At 36.6% G+C, this 16,784-nt stretch overlaps 1 protein-coding gene across 39 annotated transcripts in view; it reads left to right on the top strand.

Annotated features, from left to right (window-relative positions):
* The window catches only part of RIMS2 (regulating synaptic membrane exocytosis 2), a 605,437-nt gene that overhangs the window by 374,271 nt on the left and 214,382 nt on the right, over nucleotides 1–16,784 (top strand). For 18 of the 39 annotated variants that reach the window (XM_061439200.1, XM_061439191.1, XM_061439223.1 and 15 more), the window contains one exon: nucleotides 7,170–7,235. The exons of the other annotated variants lie outside the window; for them this stretch is intronic. In XM_061439200.1, coding sequence (XP_061295184.1) covers nucleotides 7,170–7,235 — 66 coding nt within the window. The remainder of the gene's footprint in view (nucleotides 1–7,169; nucleotides 7,236–16,784) is intronic. 39 annotated transcript variants of the gene reach the window in all.

The raw sequence follows: 16,784 nt of genomic DNA, 5'->3' as shown, positions 1-16,784 counted from the left end.
ACTACAACTAAGAACATCATTTTCTGGAGCAAACTATGTGACTTTAGTATTAGAAATCATTTCAAGAGCTTATTTATTATAGGAGTTAATTTACTACTAGAATAAGTATAGAGTACTAGATGCTATTTCTATAATATGTCATAGGTATCTTACAGTACACATTTTTTATGTCTATCATAGAGACTGAAATATATTAGTTGCATTTAATTCCATAGAGTATACTTTCAGCCTAATAAGGAATAAAAATAATACTGGCAGAAGATATATTACTTCATAAACTTTTTTCTTCTGTTCATTCAATTAATGCATTTATATTCTATAATATTTTATAAAACAGGGCATATTTGCCCTATTATATGAATTTCTGAAATACTTCAAATACATGCTATTTCACTATTCTTTAACAGGCTGTCAGCTACCAGAAATTACCAAACCATTTCAGTTATCAGCTTTGAGAGAAATATATCTCTGAAAGTTTGAAAACATAGAGAAAGTAAATGAAAAAGAAAACTCATCCTACAAATTAATGCAACTTTTTATTTATTATATTTCAGGATTAAAGTTTTACTTTTTAAATCATAGTATATTTTAGGAACTATAAAGTATCAAAATAATGACAGTGTTAAAGACAGTTTGGTATTAAATTGAGATTGTTGGAAATTTAGCTTTTAAAATCCGCAGATTACTTAAGAGTGAGATTTTTATCTCCCTTTTTTTTACAGTCCTTTTTTGTAGCTGGTAGTTCCTAAAAGGGAACATGGGGTTGCAAAGCATTGGACATGCCTGAGCGACTGAACTGAACTGAAATGAAAAGGGAAGATTCAGGCTAATGAAATACAATGGAAGGATAATTCATTATAAATATAGTTTTGTTTTATCTTCAAAAATTAAATTTCTTAGTAAGAATCAAAGTGTGTAAGGAAATTAGATCAATAATCTTTTTTAGTTCTTTGGATAGTCAAATTTTTTATCAGGATTTGAGAATCTATAAGTTCCTTTATTAATCTTTTTTTAAAATTTAGTCACATTTTGTGGCAATGGATTAATTTCCAAAATATACAAGCAGCTCATACAACTTAATACCAGAAAAACAAACAGCCCAATCAAAAAGTGGGCAAAAACCTAAACAGACATTTCTCCAAAGACGACAGACAGATGGCTGGTAAACACATGAAAAGATGCTCAACATCGCTCAGACTAGAGAAATGCAAATCAAAACTACAATGAGATATCACCTCACACCAGTCAGAATGGCCATCATCAAAAAAATCTACAAACAATAAATGCTAGAAAGGGTGTGGAGAAAAGGGAACCTTCTTGCACTGTTGGGGGGTAATGTAAACTGATGCAGCCACTATGGAAAACAGTATGGAGATTCCTTAAAAAACTAGGAATAAAAGCAATGGAATTGCTGCATTGACCCACTAATCCCCCTCCTAGGCATATACCCTGAGGAAACCAAAATTGAAAAAGACACATGTACCCCAATATTCATTGCAGCACTGTTTACAGTAGCTAGAACATGGAAGCAACCTAGATGTCCATAGACAGATGAATGGATAAAGAAGCAGTGGTACATATATACAGTGGTATATTACTCAGCCATAAAAAGGAACACAGTTCAGTTAGTTCTAAGCCTATTATACAGAATGAAGTAAGTCAGAAAGATAAAAACAAATATTGTATATCAATGCATAGATATTGAGTCTAGAAAGACAGTACTGTTTAACCTACTTGCAGAGCAGCAGTGGAGACACAGACGTAGAGAACAGACTTATGGACACGGGTGTGGTGGGAGGAAGGAGAGGGTAGAATGTATGAAGAGCATAACATGCAAATACGTACATTACCATATGTAAAATTTATAGCCAATGGAAATTTGCTGTGACTCAGGTAACTCAAACTGGGGTTCTGTAACAACCTAGAGGGGTGGGAGGGAGGTTCAAAAGGGAGGGAACATAGGTATACCTATGGTTGATTCATGCTGAAGTGTGGCAAAAACCAACACAATATTGTACAGCAATTATCCTTCAATTAAAAATAAATAAATGTAATTTTTTTAAAGAAGTAAAGGGGGTTAGACCAAAAAAAAAAAAATTGAGTCATGTTTTGGTTTCCTGTTTTATTCTTTTGCAATGAGTTAAAGTTCTGCTCAATTTTTTAAAATTTTCAAACAAATTGGATTAAATGCAATATTTAAAATAACTTACTTTAACTCCTTATTTACATTTAGGACATTATTTATTGCATAGGTTTTATACTGTCCATTAATTTGGGGAGAAAAGTAAGCATGCTTTAATGGATAAGTATAAATAAAATGTTTTTAAATTTCTCTAAGTGGATACAGCAAATGATTCTGTATCTTAGGTGAATTTTAGGGGACTTACTAAAATAGTACAGTTAATTTCTGTAATATTCACAGATGCATTTTTATACTATTACTCCAAGGGGAATCATGACCAGATTATGTTAAGAGGTATAACATGTCTATGGAAAAGCATATAGTCACTGTTCTCCAGAGAAACAGAATTGTTAGGCTGGATAGAGAGAGATTGATAATAGATAGATAGATAAATATATAGATAGGTGATAGATAGATTTATTATGAGGAATTGGCTCACATGATTATACAACCTGAAAAGGTCTACCGTCTGCTTTTTGCATGCTGGAGACTTGTGAAATGGTGGTATAATTCAGTCAGAGTACAAGGCCTGAGAACCGGGTGAGCCGGTGGTGCATTAATCAATCTCAGTCAGAGGGCCAGAGAGCTATGAGACGTCAAGCTCATGCCTGATGTCCACCCACACTGGAGTGGGCAATGTACTGATTCCACTGAATCAAATGAGAATCTCATCCTGAGACACCTTTACATACATTCCCAGAAATAATGTTTAAGGTGAGCACCCCTTGGCCAGTTAAGTTGATACATAAAATTGACCATCACAAAAAGGGAAATAAAACAAACTGTTGCATGATGATGATGATTCCTGTATAGTGTTCTCTTTGGCTTTACAGAGATGAAATTAATTATAAGCTTCTCAAGGGAAATATTAAAAGTTGGGTGATTTTATATATATATATATATATATGCTCTATGAATATGAAAATTTTAACAGCTTTGAATTTTACACATTTTTGTTACCCTTAGGTAATTTTCAGAGACAGTCTATTCCTTTTTAAAGCAGTAAATCCCAACATCACTACTGTTGGGTATTCTTTCTACTCTTTGTAAAGCCAGAAAAATCTTTTTGATACTGTTTTCCTTATTTCTTATACTGCATAGGTTTTTAATCTTTTGTTTACAGCTCTAGAGTGTTTCTGGGATTATATGAATGACTGCTGTCTTTAAACAGTAGGTTCCACATGAAAAGATCATAATTCTGCTTTACCTTTGAGTTCAACTCAAAATATATTTATTGAGTGGGTTAGGCGTTCTGCACAAAGATTTAGAGTAGGCATTATGTTGGTCTAGATAAGCACGTGATCCAATTGATTATACCAAGTAATTATACAATATAGTAACTAGTTATAAAACATAAAAGACCACGAGGCCTAAGCATAATAGTATTAGAACAGATTGGAGAGGAAATGGCCTGCTTGAATTTATTGGAAAGAGCTTCCAAGAGAAGTTGGACTTCAAAAATTAGTAGAATTTTGAAAGGCAATGAAGTGGAGACAGAGAGGGAATGATGGACAGGACATTCTTGGCAGAGTGTGGAGCATGAGTGTTGAGCATGAACTTAGTCTGAAAGTCAGGAAAGTATGGAATATATTTAGACAATCTTAGTCTGCTGAACCTAGATAAAAAAGTCATGGTATGGGAAAAGAGAAGTAATAGAAGATGAAGATTGAATGTAGCTTAGAAATGATGAAAGTGAAAGTGGAGAGTGAAAAAGTTGGCTTAAAGCTCAACATTCAGAAAACTAGATCATGGCATCTGGTCCCATCACTTCATGGGAAATAGATGGGGAAACAGTGGAAATGGTGTCAGACTTTATCTTTTTGGGCTCCAAAATTACTGCAGATGGTGACTGCAGCCATGAAATTAAAAGACGCTTACTGCTTGAAAGAAAAGTTATGGCCAACCTAGATAGCATATTGAAAAGCAGAGACATTACTTTGCCAACAAAGGTCCGTCTAGTCAAGGCTAAGGTTTTTCCAGTGGTCATGTATGGATGTGAGAGTTGGACTGTGAAGAAGGCTGAGCGCCGAAGAATTGATGCTTTTGAACTGTGGTGTTGGAGAAGACTCTTGAGAGTCCCTTGGACTGCAAGGAGATCCAACCAGTCCATTCTGAAGGAGATCAGCCCTGGGTGTTCTTTGGAAGGACTGATGCTAAAGCTGAAACTCCAGTACTTTGGCCACCTGATGTGAAAAGTTGACTCATTGGAAAAGACTCTGATGCTGGGAGGGATTGAGGGCAGGAGGAGAAGAGGACGACAGAGGATGAGATGGCTGGATGGCATCACTGACTTGATGGACGTGAGTCTGAGTGAACTCTGGGAGTTGGTGATGGACAGGGAGGCCTGGTGTGCTGCGATTCATGGGGTCGCAAAGAGTCGGACATGACTGAGCGACTGAACTGAACTGATAGTGGCAGTAAAAAAGGAAAACAAGGGATAAACCTGAGTTATTTAGGCATTAGAATGAGCAATGGTTATAAATCAGTTGAATGTAGAAAATAGGGAAAATGGATAAGTTAAATTTTGAGACTTTATAGCTTGGTTTATTAAATATTTAAATTCTCAGTTGAAACTGAGATTACAAGAAAACAAATAGCTGAAGTGTTATATTAAATTCCAAAGAGGATTAAAGAATTATAGTTAACTACTAGGAGGCCCTTTAAAATGATAGGGTTTTAGATTCTAAAGATATGTGAAGGACTGCTCTTGGAGGTAAGGATGAGGCCAAATGGGCAGGATCTAGGCTTCGTCCTCCCTCTGTAGACAGTGCCATTCTGATTTTATTGGATTCCTAAATATTGGTTTGACATGAATTTTGTATGAAAAAACAAATGGTCTTCTGCTTAAAAAGAACGTTGGAAAGCTACTTCTCCAGCTGTCTTACTTACAGTTGCAGCTCCAGATGTTCAAATTGGCCAATGTCTTACACATCTCACAATTAGCATGTGTTTTTCTGAAATGCTTACATGACACTCAAGCAGCCATGTGGAGATCTCAGGAAGCTGCTGGAAATGTGAAACCCCAAGAAAAATCAAGGTTAAACCAAAGTGAGAATTTACACTATAAAAACAAATAGTATTATCCAGAAAGAATGTGTTTGAGTATGAAGAAAGTCAAGGAAAAATCTTGGGAAACCACTGCCTCTGAGGAATAAAAGAAAGGGAATCAATAAGTGAAATGGATAAGGAAACAGTTAGTAGGCAGGAGACCAGGCCAATGTGTACATGTTAAGAGCCTGTGTTTTGGCTAAAGGAAGCCCTGAGTTTAAAAGCCAGTTGTGCTCCTTACTTTACAGTTGTGTGCAAGCACTCACAACCAGTTTTCTCTGACTGTGGGAATACGAGACTCTATCTCGAAGGGTTGTTATGAGTAGTGAGACATAGACAAAACTTAAATGGAGTATGTGGCACATAGTTAAGTGTTAATAGACACTATTAAAGAATCCGCCTGCCAATGGAAGAGACTCAAGAGTCAAGGGTTTGATCCCTGGGTTGGGAAGATCCCCTGGAAGACGAAATGCAACCCACTCCAGTATTCTTGCCTGGAAATTTCCATGGACAGAGCAGCCTGGTGGGCTACACTCCATAGGGTAGCAAAGAGTCAGACAGGACTGAGCTCACACACAAATTTGTAATAGCCTGAGAGACTAGTGTTTCAAAAACCAAGAGGAGTGTCAAGAAATAGAGGTTGAAAATCAGTGTCTAAAGCCATAGATAAATGGAGCATAATGAAGATCAAGAAGAAATTAAAGGATTTTTTAGAATTTCACAGATAAAACTCACAGAATACCTTGAAGAGAATAGTAGAGGCAGAAGTCAAATTACAGTAAATTTTAAGCATGACTGAAAAGTGAGAATGTGATAGCAAGAATTGTAGATACATCTAAAAGATGTTTTTTGATGAAAAAAGAGAGAGGAAGGCAAAGTTGTTGAAGTTTTTATTTTGAGAATTAAATGTGATTGTGGAAGGGAAGGCATGAGACAAAAATGAATGAAGCAAGGCCATATGGGAAGTAGGATTACAAGTTGAGGAATTTTCTTCCTGTTTTGGAGAAGAATAGGACAAGTGAAGATACAAATGTATATGTACTCTTTAGAGATGTTGAGAGAGATCAAGGTGAGTTTCCATTTTTTACTGAAGCGTAATGATAATATGCCAAAATTAAGTGTTTTGACATGAAAGGTTAAAAATTTTTTTAAATTATATTAGTGCTATGGAAATAAGAGAATCAGCTACAGAGGGGTAAAAATGAAAATGTACTGCTTTGATGGCTTATAGTAAGTCATGAGGCATGAAGTGCAGCAGAATCACTAGCATGTAATGAACAGTGACTGGAAAATGGAATAGCATCCAATACATTTAAAAAATAAAATTAATATTCAAATAAACTAATTTCAAATAATTAGTATTCAAAATAAAGTAATATTAAAATAAAGCAATATTCAAATGAAGTATTCAGTTTGTTCCCTACTAAATGAAATTTTATAAACTCTTTCAGTTACTTTTAATTAGTAATGATTGTAAAAGAAATCATTGCCTTATGAAATCCCCTAAGTGTGATAACTATTAGAAATTATCTCTTTTAATATTTTCTTCTCAAGCTTTCTGGTTATTTTATTATTTTTCTTTCCCTGCCTTTCCTCCCCCAAAATGAGGAAGCATCTATATTATAATACATTTTATAGATGATGCTGAAGATGTTTGTGGTAATCAATAAGGTTTTACTTTTAAATATTATTTGTTTAAATCTCAATTCGTTACATTCTGTTGTGTTTTGTTTTAGAATATTTAGACCATTTTAACCTTTAGCACTGCCGTATTACAATGGACATTGGGAAGAAGGAGCAAACTTTCCAGTAACGACTTTCATTTGCTTTGCTTGCTCTCTGCTTATCTTTTTTGAATCTCACTTTTAAAAATTAAACGATACCGTCTTCATTTCTTTCCTGAGTCTCATTTATATTCTTGTTTCTGCCATGCTTGCAGTCATTTTCTTACTCTACCTCGCTCCAGATACAGTCAGAGCGTTGAACATCATCACAGGGATGGCAGGTATTTTTTTCTTACAATTGAGTCTGTTTGTAGAATTGCATGTGCCTGTCTATTGATATTAACTCACTTCTATTTTATATATATATATGTTTGTAGTTATTGATGAAATATTATCCTTGTAAAAAGTAGAAAATAAAGCATATATAAACAATTTAATTGTATTGGGCTGGGGTCATCTCTGTGATGATTCTAAAAATGTAATTCACCAGAAATTACTTTTGAATCATTACATGGAAAAGTAGAATAACAATATTTTTAAAGATTAATACAGTTGACAGCTCATCTTCCTCTGGAGAGTTCATAATCAGATATCCAGACAGCACTAGTTGATAACAACCCACTTCTACCTCTCTCCAAATCAGCCTTTGAAAAGTGCTTAGATTGAACAGAGGTTTATGAGGCTGAACTCAGGTTTACAGTTACTTTATCAAGGGTTTCTGTGATCTACTCATTGGTTATAGTAGATGAATCTGGATCCCTGGAGAATACTGGGTTTGTGAGAACATCCTTGTTCTTTTCTACTCTCCCCCCATTCTCCTTGTATTGAAGAAAAATATAAATTGCCTGGCATTTAACAGAAAGGAGGATTACCTCTCTAGTTGTTCCCAGAAGGAAATCTAGGAGGGAAAGAAGATCTCTAAAGCTTGCAATTTCTCAAGGCTAAACATAGCTGTAGGGATTTGAGCCAGTTCAGTGACAACATTTTGAGGCCCTGTAGGCAGAGAAAAGAACAGCAATGATAATGTGGTTGTGGGTTCAGCTATACAGATAGGGAATTAATGTGCTGTACTCACTCTCACTATAGTTTCAGAGTGATTTGGGTTCTTTGTGGCCACTTTTATCCTATTAGTTTAGTTAATTGAGAGTTGATAATGAAAGAGCTTAGAAAAAATAATTGAAACTAGTGGGTAAATAACTAAGATTGAATTCATTTAGACAAATATGGAAGGAAACATAAGAGATAGTATCAACAGTAAATTCCTAATAATTCAAGTTTTGTGATGTCTTTCTGTACGTGTATCTGAAATTTAGTGCTTTCAAGGTTACTATACGGTAGTGGTTATTGCTATGTTTTCTTTACATTTCTTAGTCTCTTTTTCTATTATTTTGCTTCAATACTAAATAGCTTTTGTTTTTTTATTGTTAGTGTTTGTCATCTTTCTTATTGCTGTATATTACTTTCAAACTCTTTTTTGGCTGCAATGGTTATACATTTATCTTACAAAAGTGTGAAAAATAGTTATATACCTATTCTTATAATTGGGTAAGACCTTTTTGAAGGTGGGTGGCATGAATGAGATATTATTGACTATGGAATTCTTATGCCGGTATCCTTCCACTTAAACATAAATTAAAATCATGCATCACATTAGTTTTTTTATGCCCTATGTTTTCCTTAGTTATCAATAAGTAGATTGCTTCATATTATTTATTCTTTCAGTGAACCGACATAGATAGAGCCAGTCCTTGAACAGCTCTAGGTTGATTATCAATTTCATATTCTTACTCATTTTCTCAACCTCAGCCTAGCTGGGCTATTTTGAAAGAGAGATTTCTGAATTGTCTTTTGTACCACAATTTAGTTTGTGGTCAGGGCCCACAATATCACTGATGTTTATATTAAAGGAAAACACAGGAAAATCAGTTTTAGAAAACAAATTGTCAAATAACTTACTCTAAGATTTGTTGTCACTTAAATGATTCAAATTTGTGAGTCTAGTGTATACTTACTCTGGAAAAATTGGATAGACATTGTAAGAATGCAGTTCTTTAGTTGCTTTCAATAATATTATCTTTTATTATTATTAGTTTGATTCATACAAAAGCATGTCTGCATGTTTCAAAGCATAGGAGTAAAATAAACATTTAGGAATCTACTACCCCTACCAAGAACCAGAATATATAGTTAATATTCCTTCATCTACCTCTAGGCTTCTTGCCTATTGCATTCCTATTGTATTCCACAGAAATAGTAAATACTGTATTGAATTTTCAGCTTAACATTTCCTTCATTTGTTTTTTGTTTTTTTTTAAGTGACTTTGATCATTGATTTCTCTCTCCTAACTTTCTGAGTTACTTAGTTCTTCTGATTCCCACTTTAGTCCACTATGAGATTCTGGGGATTATTAAAGATACAAAAACTCATCTAGTCAGCTATCCCTTCTCCTTTATTTATTACCATAATGTTTAATGCATCTTGTTTAACCCCTGTACCTTTGTACATATTGCAGCTGAACACAGCCATGCATTTCCCTTACATGTTGATATCATCTGTTGACTTCTTGATTATACTATTTTATTTACTGAAGATTTTAGCATGTGGCTTTAGTCTCCCTCTTTATCATAATTCCTGCCATGTACCTGAATGATGTTGTGTGTGTGTGCACTCAGTCATGTCCAACACTTCTCAACCCCATGGACTGTAGTCCGCCAGGCTTCTCTGTCCTTGGGATTCTCCAGGCAAGAATCCTGGAGTAGTTTTCCATTTCCTTCTCCTGGCAATGTTAGCATTCACCTGAATGATCTATTTAACACCCACTCACTTCCTGGAGTATCTCAAATTGGAGTTAGTGAGCTTTACTCTCAGTTCTGCTTTAGTTACTCACTCCCATGGCCATGCTCTGAATATTATCATCACTTGAAACTGTTCTACCTGTGAAATTTTTTTTTAATTAATTTTTTATATAACTTTTAAAGATTACTTTCCATTTATAGTTATTGCAAATGCTTCAGTCTTGGACAATAACTACACATGGTTCTTTCTTATTCTTTCACTGAGTTACTTTTAACTCGCTGATTCTTTTATCCACTCTGTTTTTATCCACCCTTTACCTTTCCCAATTTGCCTCCACTTTACTTACATATTTGGAGGTTGAATCCTTTCTTGGAAACATCCTCAGTTCAGTTCCCTTGCTTCATTGTTCTTCTTTTACATTTTTGACGAAGTCCAAGTCTGGAGTAATCTCTTTCTCTTAACAAATGGTTTTGATCTAAATTATCCAAGTTCTCTCTAATTACCTACTGAAGAAAAAAGTGACTGAACATCCAAAGGAAAAGTGACCTCTTTATTGAGGATTGTGAAAAGAATAAAAAGAAATTGGCACCAACTTTCTAAGCATTCAGTTTCCCAGTCTATATTTCAAGGTGGCATTTACTGTCATGGTCTGGGAATTCCCCTTCTGTGAATAAATATGTGTTAATAGTTCCAAGTGGACCACTGTTTGGCTATATAAAATCTGGAATTTTCTGAATGGAATAAATGTATAATAGTTAACTCAACATGGCATCCTCAATATGTGAAGAATCAGAACCACTGGCCTCTCTACTTCACATTTGTAAAATAAGATATTATGTATGCTGTCTCTTCGGAGAAGGCAATGGCACCCCACTCCAGTACTCTTGCCTGGAAAATCCCATGGACGGAGGAGCCTGGTAGGCTGCAGCCCATGGGGTCTCCAAGAGTCAGACACGACTGAGCGATTTCACTTTCACTTTTCACTTTCATGCATTGGAGAAGGAAATGGCAACCCACTCCAGTGTTCTTGCCTGGAGAATCCCAGGGACGGGGGATCCTGGTGGGCTGTCGTCTATGGGGTCTCACAGAGTCGGACACGACTGAAGCGACTTAGCAGCAGCAGCAGCATGCTGTCTCTTTGGAACAGATGAATAGAAGCTTAATGTTTGCTAAACTTCTTTTATATCACTTCAGGGAACAAATATTTAACTAATATTAGGGATCAAGACTTTTTTCCTCTGGACAAGTTACACTGACCAGGGCAAAATTATCTTTGATCATTGCATATTTTAAAACACATTCAAAATTTAAACAAACATATTTGGAATGGATATCATGTTACCTTTTACTGATATCCCTCTAAGATATATCCTTTATTTCAATAAATATATCTTTTATATTTTAAAATCTATCCTCATATCTTACTTTCCCCCCAAGTATTTATCTTTACTTAAAGCTATACATGGGGTTTCCCAGGTGGTGCAAGTGGTAAAGAACCCACCTACCAATGCAGGAGATGTAAGAGATGCAAGTTCAACCCCTGGACTGGGAAGATTCCCTGGAGGAGGGCATGGCAATGCACTCCAGTATTCTTGCCTAGAGACTCCCATGGACAGAAGAACCTGGTGGGCTACGGTCCATGGAATCACAAAGAGTCAGAATCAGACACGACTGAAGTGATTTAGCATGCACACATGCAAAGCTACATAGCATATTAAGGAATTACTAACATTGATGGTGGACATGGCATTTTGCATAAAGATGTGATGGAGGAGATGATAGGTGGGCTATATCTTAAAGGAAGAATTAGAAATATTTAGGTAGAGTAAGGTAGGATCTTGGTGAAATTTTAAAGAAATGTATGAGCAAAGTTGGGCTTCCCAACCTGCCTGCCAGTGCAGGAGACAAAAGAGACATAGATTCGATCCCTGGGTTGGGAAGATCCCCTGGAAGAGGGCATGGAAACCCACTCCAGTATTCTTGCCTGGAGAATCCCATGGACAGAGGAGCCTGGCGGGCTACAGTCCATAGAGTTGCAAAGGGTCGGACACGACTGAAGCAATTTAGCATGCATGTATGCATAAGCAAAATTACTGGAGTAATAAACACTGTGTTTTAGTGCTGTTGGAGCATTCACTACAAGGCAGGGAATAGCAAGGGATGAATCTGTAATGATAAAGATAGTCCCGATTATGAATAATCTTGTATCCTCTGTTAAAGAACTTAAATCTAAGGCTGTGATAGAAGCGCTTTGAAGAGTTTAATTTCAGGATGGCCGTAGTACATTTATTCACTCTAGAGACTATGGGGATGGTTGATGAGAGAAAAGTGTATGAAAAAGAAAAACACATACTGAGGTATTTGCCTTGGTCTAGGAAATGGCAACCCACTCCAGTGTTCTTGCCTGGAGAATCCCAGGGACGGGGAAGCCTGGTGGGCTGCCATCTATGGGGTCGCACAGAGTCGGACACGACTGAAGTGGCTTAGCAGCAGCAGCAGCAGCAGCAGCAGGACAACAAAAGCTCTTTGAGAGTCTGAACTAAGTAAGGTAGTGGCTGGAGAGATAAATGATGAGAGCCAATCAATTAAATTCAATATTACCTGGTAAATAATCAGATTTGGATGTTGAGGGGAAGCCAAGAGTCAAGAAACATTCCAGTTTTATTGGCTGAGTAACTGGGTACATGTGGTTCCTTAACAGAGATGGGGGAATTGTTCGGAGAGGAATCAGTTTAGTTGAGAGACAAGTTCGGTTTTAGAATTATTGAGAAGGGTGGGGGAAGCTTCTAGCAAGAAGTAAATTAAATAATTTTAAAGCTTAAAGAAGTTTAGGCTATGTATAATCATTTAGGAGTAAATTTACTACTCGTGGAAAGTAGCTACAAAAATGAAAGTGAAATCAGCCAGAGATACTACCCATCAAATGAAGGCCCAGGAGTTTTCCTCTGCCATGGAAAATTGACAGACAGAGAAAGAGAAGCTTCTGAAGGACATAGTGATGGAAGAATAGAAAAGTAAGAAGAACAGAGCTTAAAAAAATAATTTGAAGAAGGAGGAAATAATATCAACAGTAAAAATAAATGAAAGTAAAGGTATATGAAAAATACCATTAGATTTGTCAAGGAAGAAGTCATTGATGATTCCAACTCAGGCGATTTTGGAAAGATGATGAGAGGAGAAAAGCAGATTGCAGGGCCTGAGGCATGATTGGGGGATAATAAATACATCATGTGATTGGAAGATAATAAATACATCAAAGGAATGTAGAGAAATATTGGGTAGGGGCATATGATGTCAGACTAGGTTTCTTTCTTTCAGAGTAAGAAATACATCTTATGTTTATAGGCTTGGAGGAAAAAATCCTTTAGGAGAAAAAAGAATAGGTTGAAAAAGGGAAAAAGAAAGGATGACTAGAAGAAAAGCCTTAGAGCAGTGGGTGGGGCTAACCACACAGATGGAGTTTCTAAATATAAAAAGTTCTTATTTACCATTGAGACAGGAGGGAAATAGATGACAGAGTTGGAACTAAGTAAATTTTTAAAGGATGTTAATTGAAGGTAATTATATTTGATAACCTCAATTTTGTTGCTGCTATAATTGAGATTATATGGTTATTTTTGAGACAAATTCCTGAGGATTCCAGAAGGTTGAATATGATGTTTAATTGAAAATGAGAAAGTTTTAATAGTCATTGTATAAAAACTGATGGGAACTGATTAAATATAAGTAGAAAAATTGTTAATGATACCACCACAGCAGATGTTAGAAACTATGAATTTGCAAAGTGCTAATGCTCAAACTACCCCACAATTGCACTCATCTCACACGCTAGTAAAGTAATGCTCAAAATTCTCTAAGCCAGGCTTCAGCAATACGTGAACCGTGAACTTCCAGATGTTCAAGCTGGTTTTAAAAAAGGCAGAGGAACCAGAGATCAAATTGCCAACATCCGTGGATCATCGAAAAAGCAAGAGAGTTTCAGGAGAACATCTACTTCTGCTTTATTGACTATGCCAAAGCCTAGGATCACAATAAACTGTGGAAAATTCTGAAAGAGATGGGAATACCAGACCACCTGACCTGTCTCTTGAGAAACCTGTATGCAGGTCAGCAAGCAACAGTTAGAACTGGACATGGAACAACAGACTGGTTCCAAATAGGAAAAGGAGTACGTCAAGGCTGTGTATTGTCACCCTGCTTATTTAACTTATACACAGAGTACATCATGAGAAACGCTGGTCTGGAAGAAGCACAAGCTGGAATCAAGATTGCCGGGAGAAATATCAATCACCTCAAGTATGCAGATGACACCACCCTTATGGCAGAAAGTGAAGAGGAACTGAAAAGCCTCTTGATGAAAGTGAAAGAGGAGAGTGAAAAAGTTGGCTTAAAGCCATTCAGAAAACGAAGATCATGGCATCTGGTCCCATCACTTCATGGAAAATAGATGTGGAAACAGTGTCAGACTTTATCTTTTTGGGCTCCAAAATCACTGCAGATGGTGACTGCAGCCATGAAATTAAAAGACACTTACTGCTTGGAAGAAAAGTTATGACCAACCTAGATAGCATATTGAAAAGCAGAGACATTACTTTGCCAACAAAGGTCCATCTAGTCAAGGCTATGGTTTTTCCAGTGGTCATGTATGGATGTGAGAGTTGGACTGTGAAGAAGGCTGAGCACCGAAGAATTGATGCTTTTGAACTGTGGTGTTGGAGAAGACTCTTGAGAGTCCCTTGGACGGCAAGGAGATCCAACCAGTCCATTCTAAAGGAGATCAGCCCTGGGTGTTCTTTGGAAGGAATGATGCTAAAGCTGAAACTCCAGTACTTTGGCCACCTCATGTGAAGAGTTGACTCATTGGAAAAGACTCTGATGCTGGCAGGGATTGGGGGCAGGAGGAGAAGGGGACGACAGAGGATGAGATGGCTGGATGGCATCACTGACTCAATGGACGTGAGTCTGAGTGAACTTTGGGAGTTGGTGATGGACAGGGAGGCCTGGCGTGCTGCGATTCATGGGGTCGCAAAGAGTCGGACACGACTGAGTGACTGAACTGAACTGAACTGAACCTGTATGAATGCATGCTTTGCTTAAGAAATATCCAGTTGCCTAAATATAGAAAAATCATTATGGCATTGAATCAATTTTAGGGTTTTGATGACTGTTTGGAAGATTTGGGATAGAAGGGAATCTGTTGTTATAGAAATGGTTCAGATGATCAATCATAGAGTCTAAGATGGGGAAGGAAGGAAGAAAAGCAAAGAGGTACTATATTCTGACAGAAATTGGTAGGTTCATGGAATGAAGTGTCAAATGGAGATCAAGAAAAGTGGAAGTGAGATTATAAAACACCTGAAATAATTAATGATCGTCATCAGTTTGATATTAGAGTTTAGTATTTTAGGGTTTGACTAGTTTCACTGGATTCTAAGATTCATCGTATTTCCCCAGAAATGAGTGCTGATGCAGGGGAAAAGTGAGGCTTATTGAAGTTTCATAGAGTTATGGTTCAAGATTATTGAACGATTTCCTGCATGTACATTGAAATCTCCTGGAATCACCATAGAATTTATCTAAAGAAAATGGCTGATAAAAATTCCCCAAATAATCAATAACTAAGGGATATTGACTGGAAGTTGATAGTTATTAGCAACCTGAGTTAATAATGAATCTTACAGCCAAGTGGTATCCTTGATAGAAATAAGGACATGTATGTTACAGTGGAAGAACTTGGCCAGAGTGTCTCCAGGGATCCAATCTCTCCTGAATCCATGGACTATGAAATGTGAAAGAATAAGTAGGTTCTGCAGGTGAGAGTTACCCTGGAAGAAGCGTCTGCAGGGTTGAGCTAAGTGCTATTTGAGATAGGGATATGCAGAAACTATTCTGCAGAAAAGCTGATGACATAAGGAAGTTATGTCATAGATGAAAATTCTTGAAAATACGAGAATAAAGAAAATTAAAATGGTACGGAAGATAATAGAGGAAATGAAGAATTTAGAGAGAAGAAGCTGTCAAGGGACAACTGGGCTTTCTCTGTACTTGATACTAAGAATTATACAAATAAGATGCTTAAATAGAAGTGATATACCCGAGACATCTAAATGTATCCTAAGTTGTTTTGGTGCCAGAATGGAGTAAGGTTCTGGGAAGGGTCTGACCTGGGGCTAGAGTAGTACTGTGAGATGCCATCACGTTTGGAGAGAGGCAGCGAGTGGTCTTATCTTAAGGTATTTGGGGTCATGATGAGGACCCAAGTCAGAGAAAGCGTTCTCACAAAGCTCAAAAAAGGGCTTCCCTGGTGACTCAGAAAGTAAAGAATCTGCTTGCAGTGCAAGAGACCCATGTTGAATCCCTAGATTGGGAAGATCCCCTGGAGAAGAGAATGGCTACCCACTCCAGTTTTTTTGGCTGGAGAATTACATGAACAGAGGAGCTTGGTGGGCTATAGTCCATGGGGTCACAGAGAGTCAAACATGACTGAACGAGTAACACTTTCGCACTTTTTTCTCACAAAACTAGTGGAGTCACAGGAGGATGAGATTCTTGTGTGAAATACAAGAGTGTTTTCCCGTAGATGCCCTGAGAAGTAGTACTGAGAACCCTTAATGAATTTGATCAAATCCAAGTAATTCACACTTCCTGAGCTACCTCCTCATCTTTTTGCCATAATTTCTTTGCATTGTTACCAACTTTCTCCTTTCCTCTTAGAAGCCTAAGAGGAAATCGATCTTCTATTACATTACAAGTAATCTATTTGTGTTTCTGACTATAACTATTCTTAATTTCTCTGAAATTTACTTCTGTTAATTATGTCTTATTTCTCTTACATTTCAGTCTTTCTTATTTTACTCATTTTGTTTTTCCTCAAATTGTTGTTAAAGAGACATATTGATATCTCCTTAATAGTGTCTTCTTTCTAATCTGCCACACCTTCAAGCTCCCTAGAGAATGGTTGATTTGTCTCTCTTACTTAGGTCATGTTTCTTGACTATGTATTTTCACATATGCTTTCCCCGCTTCTTCATCA

The sequence above is a fragment of the Bos javanicus genome, chromosome 14, assembly GCF_032452875.1.
Source record: "Bos javanicus breed banteng chromosome 14, ARS-OSU_banteng_1.0, whole genome shotgun sequence".
Taxonomy (NCBI): Eukaryota; Metazoa; Chordata; class Mammalia; order Artiodactyla; family Bovidae; genus Bos; species Bos javanicus.
The sequence above is the reverse complement of the archived record's forward strand: the minus strand, read 5'-3'. Positions and strand labels throughout refer to the sequence as shown.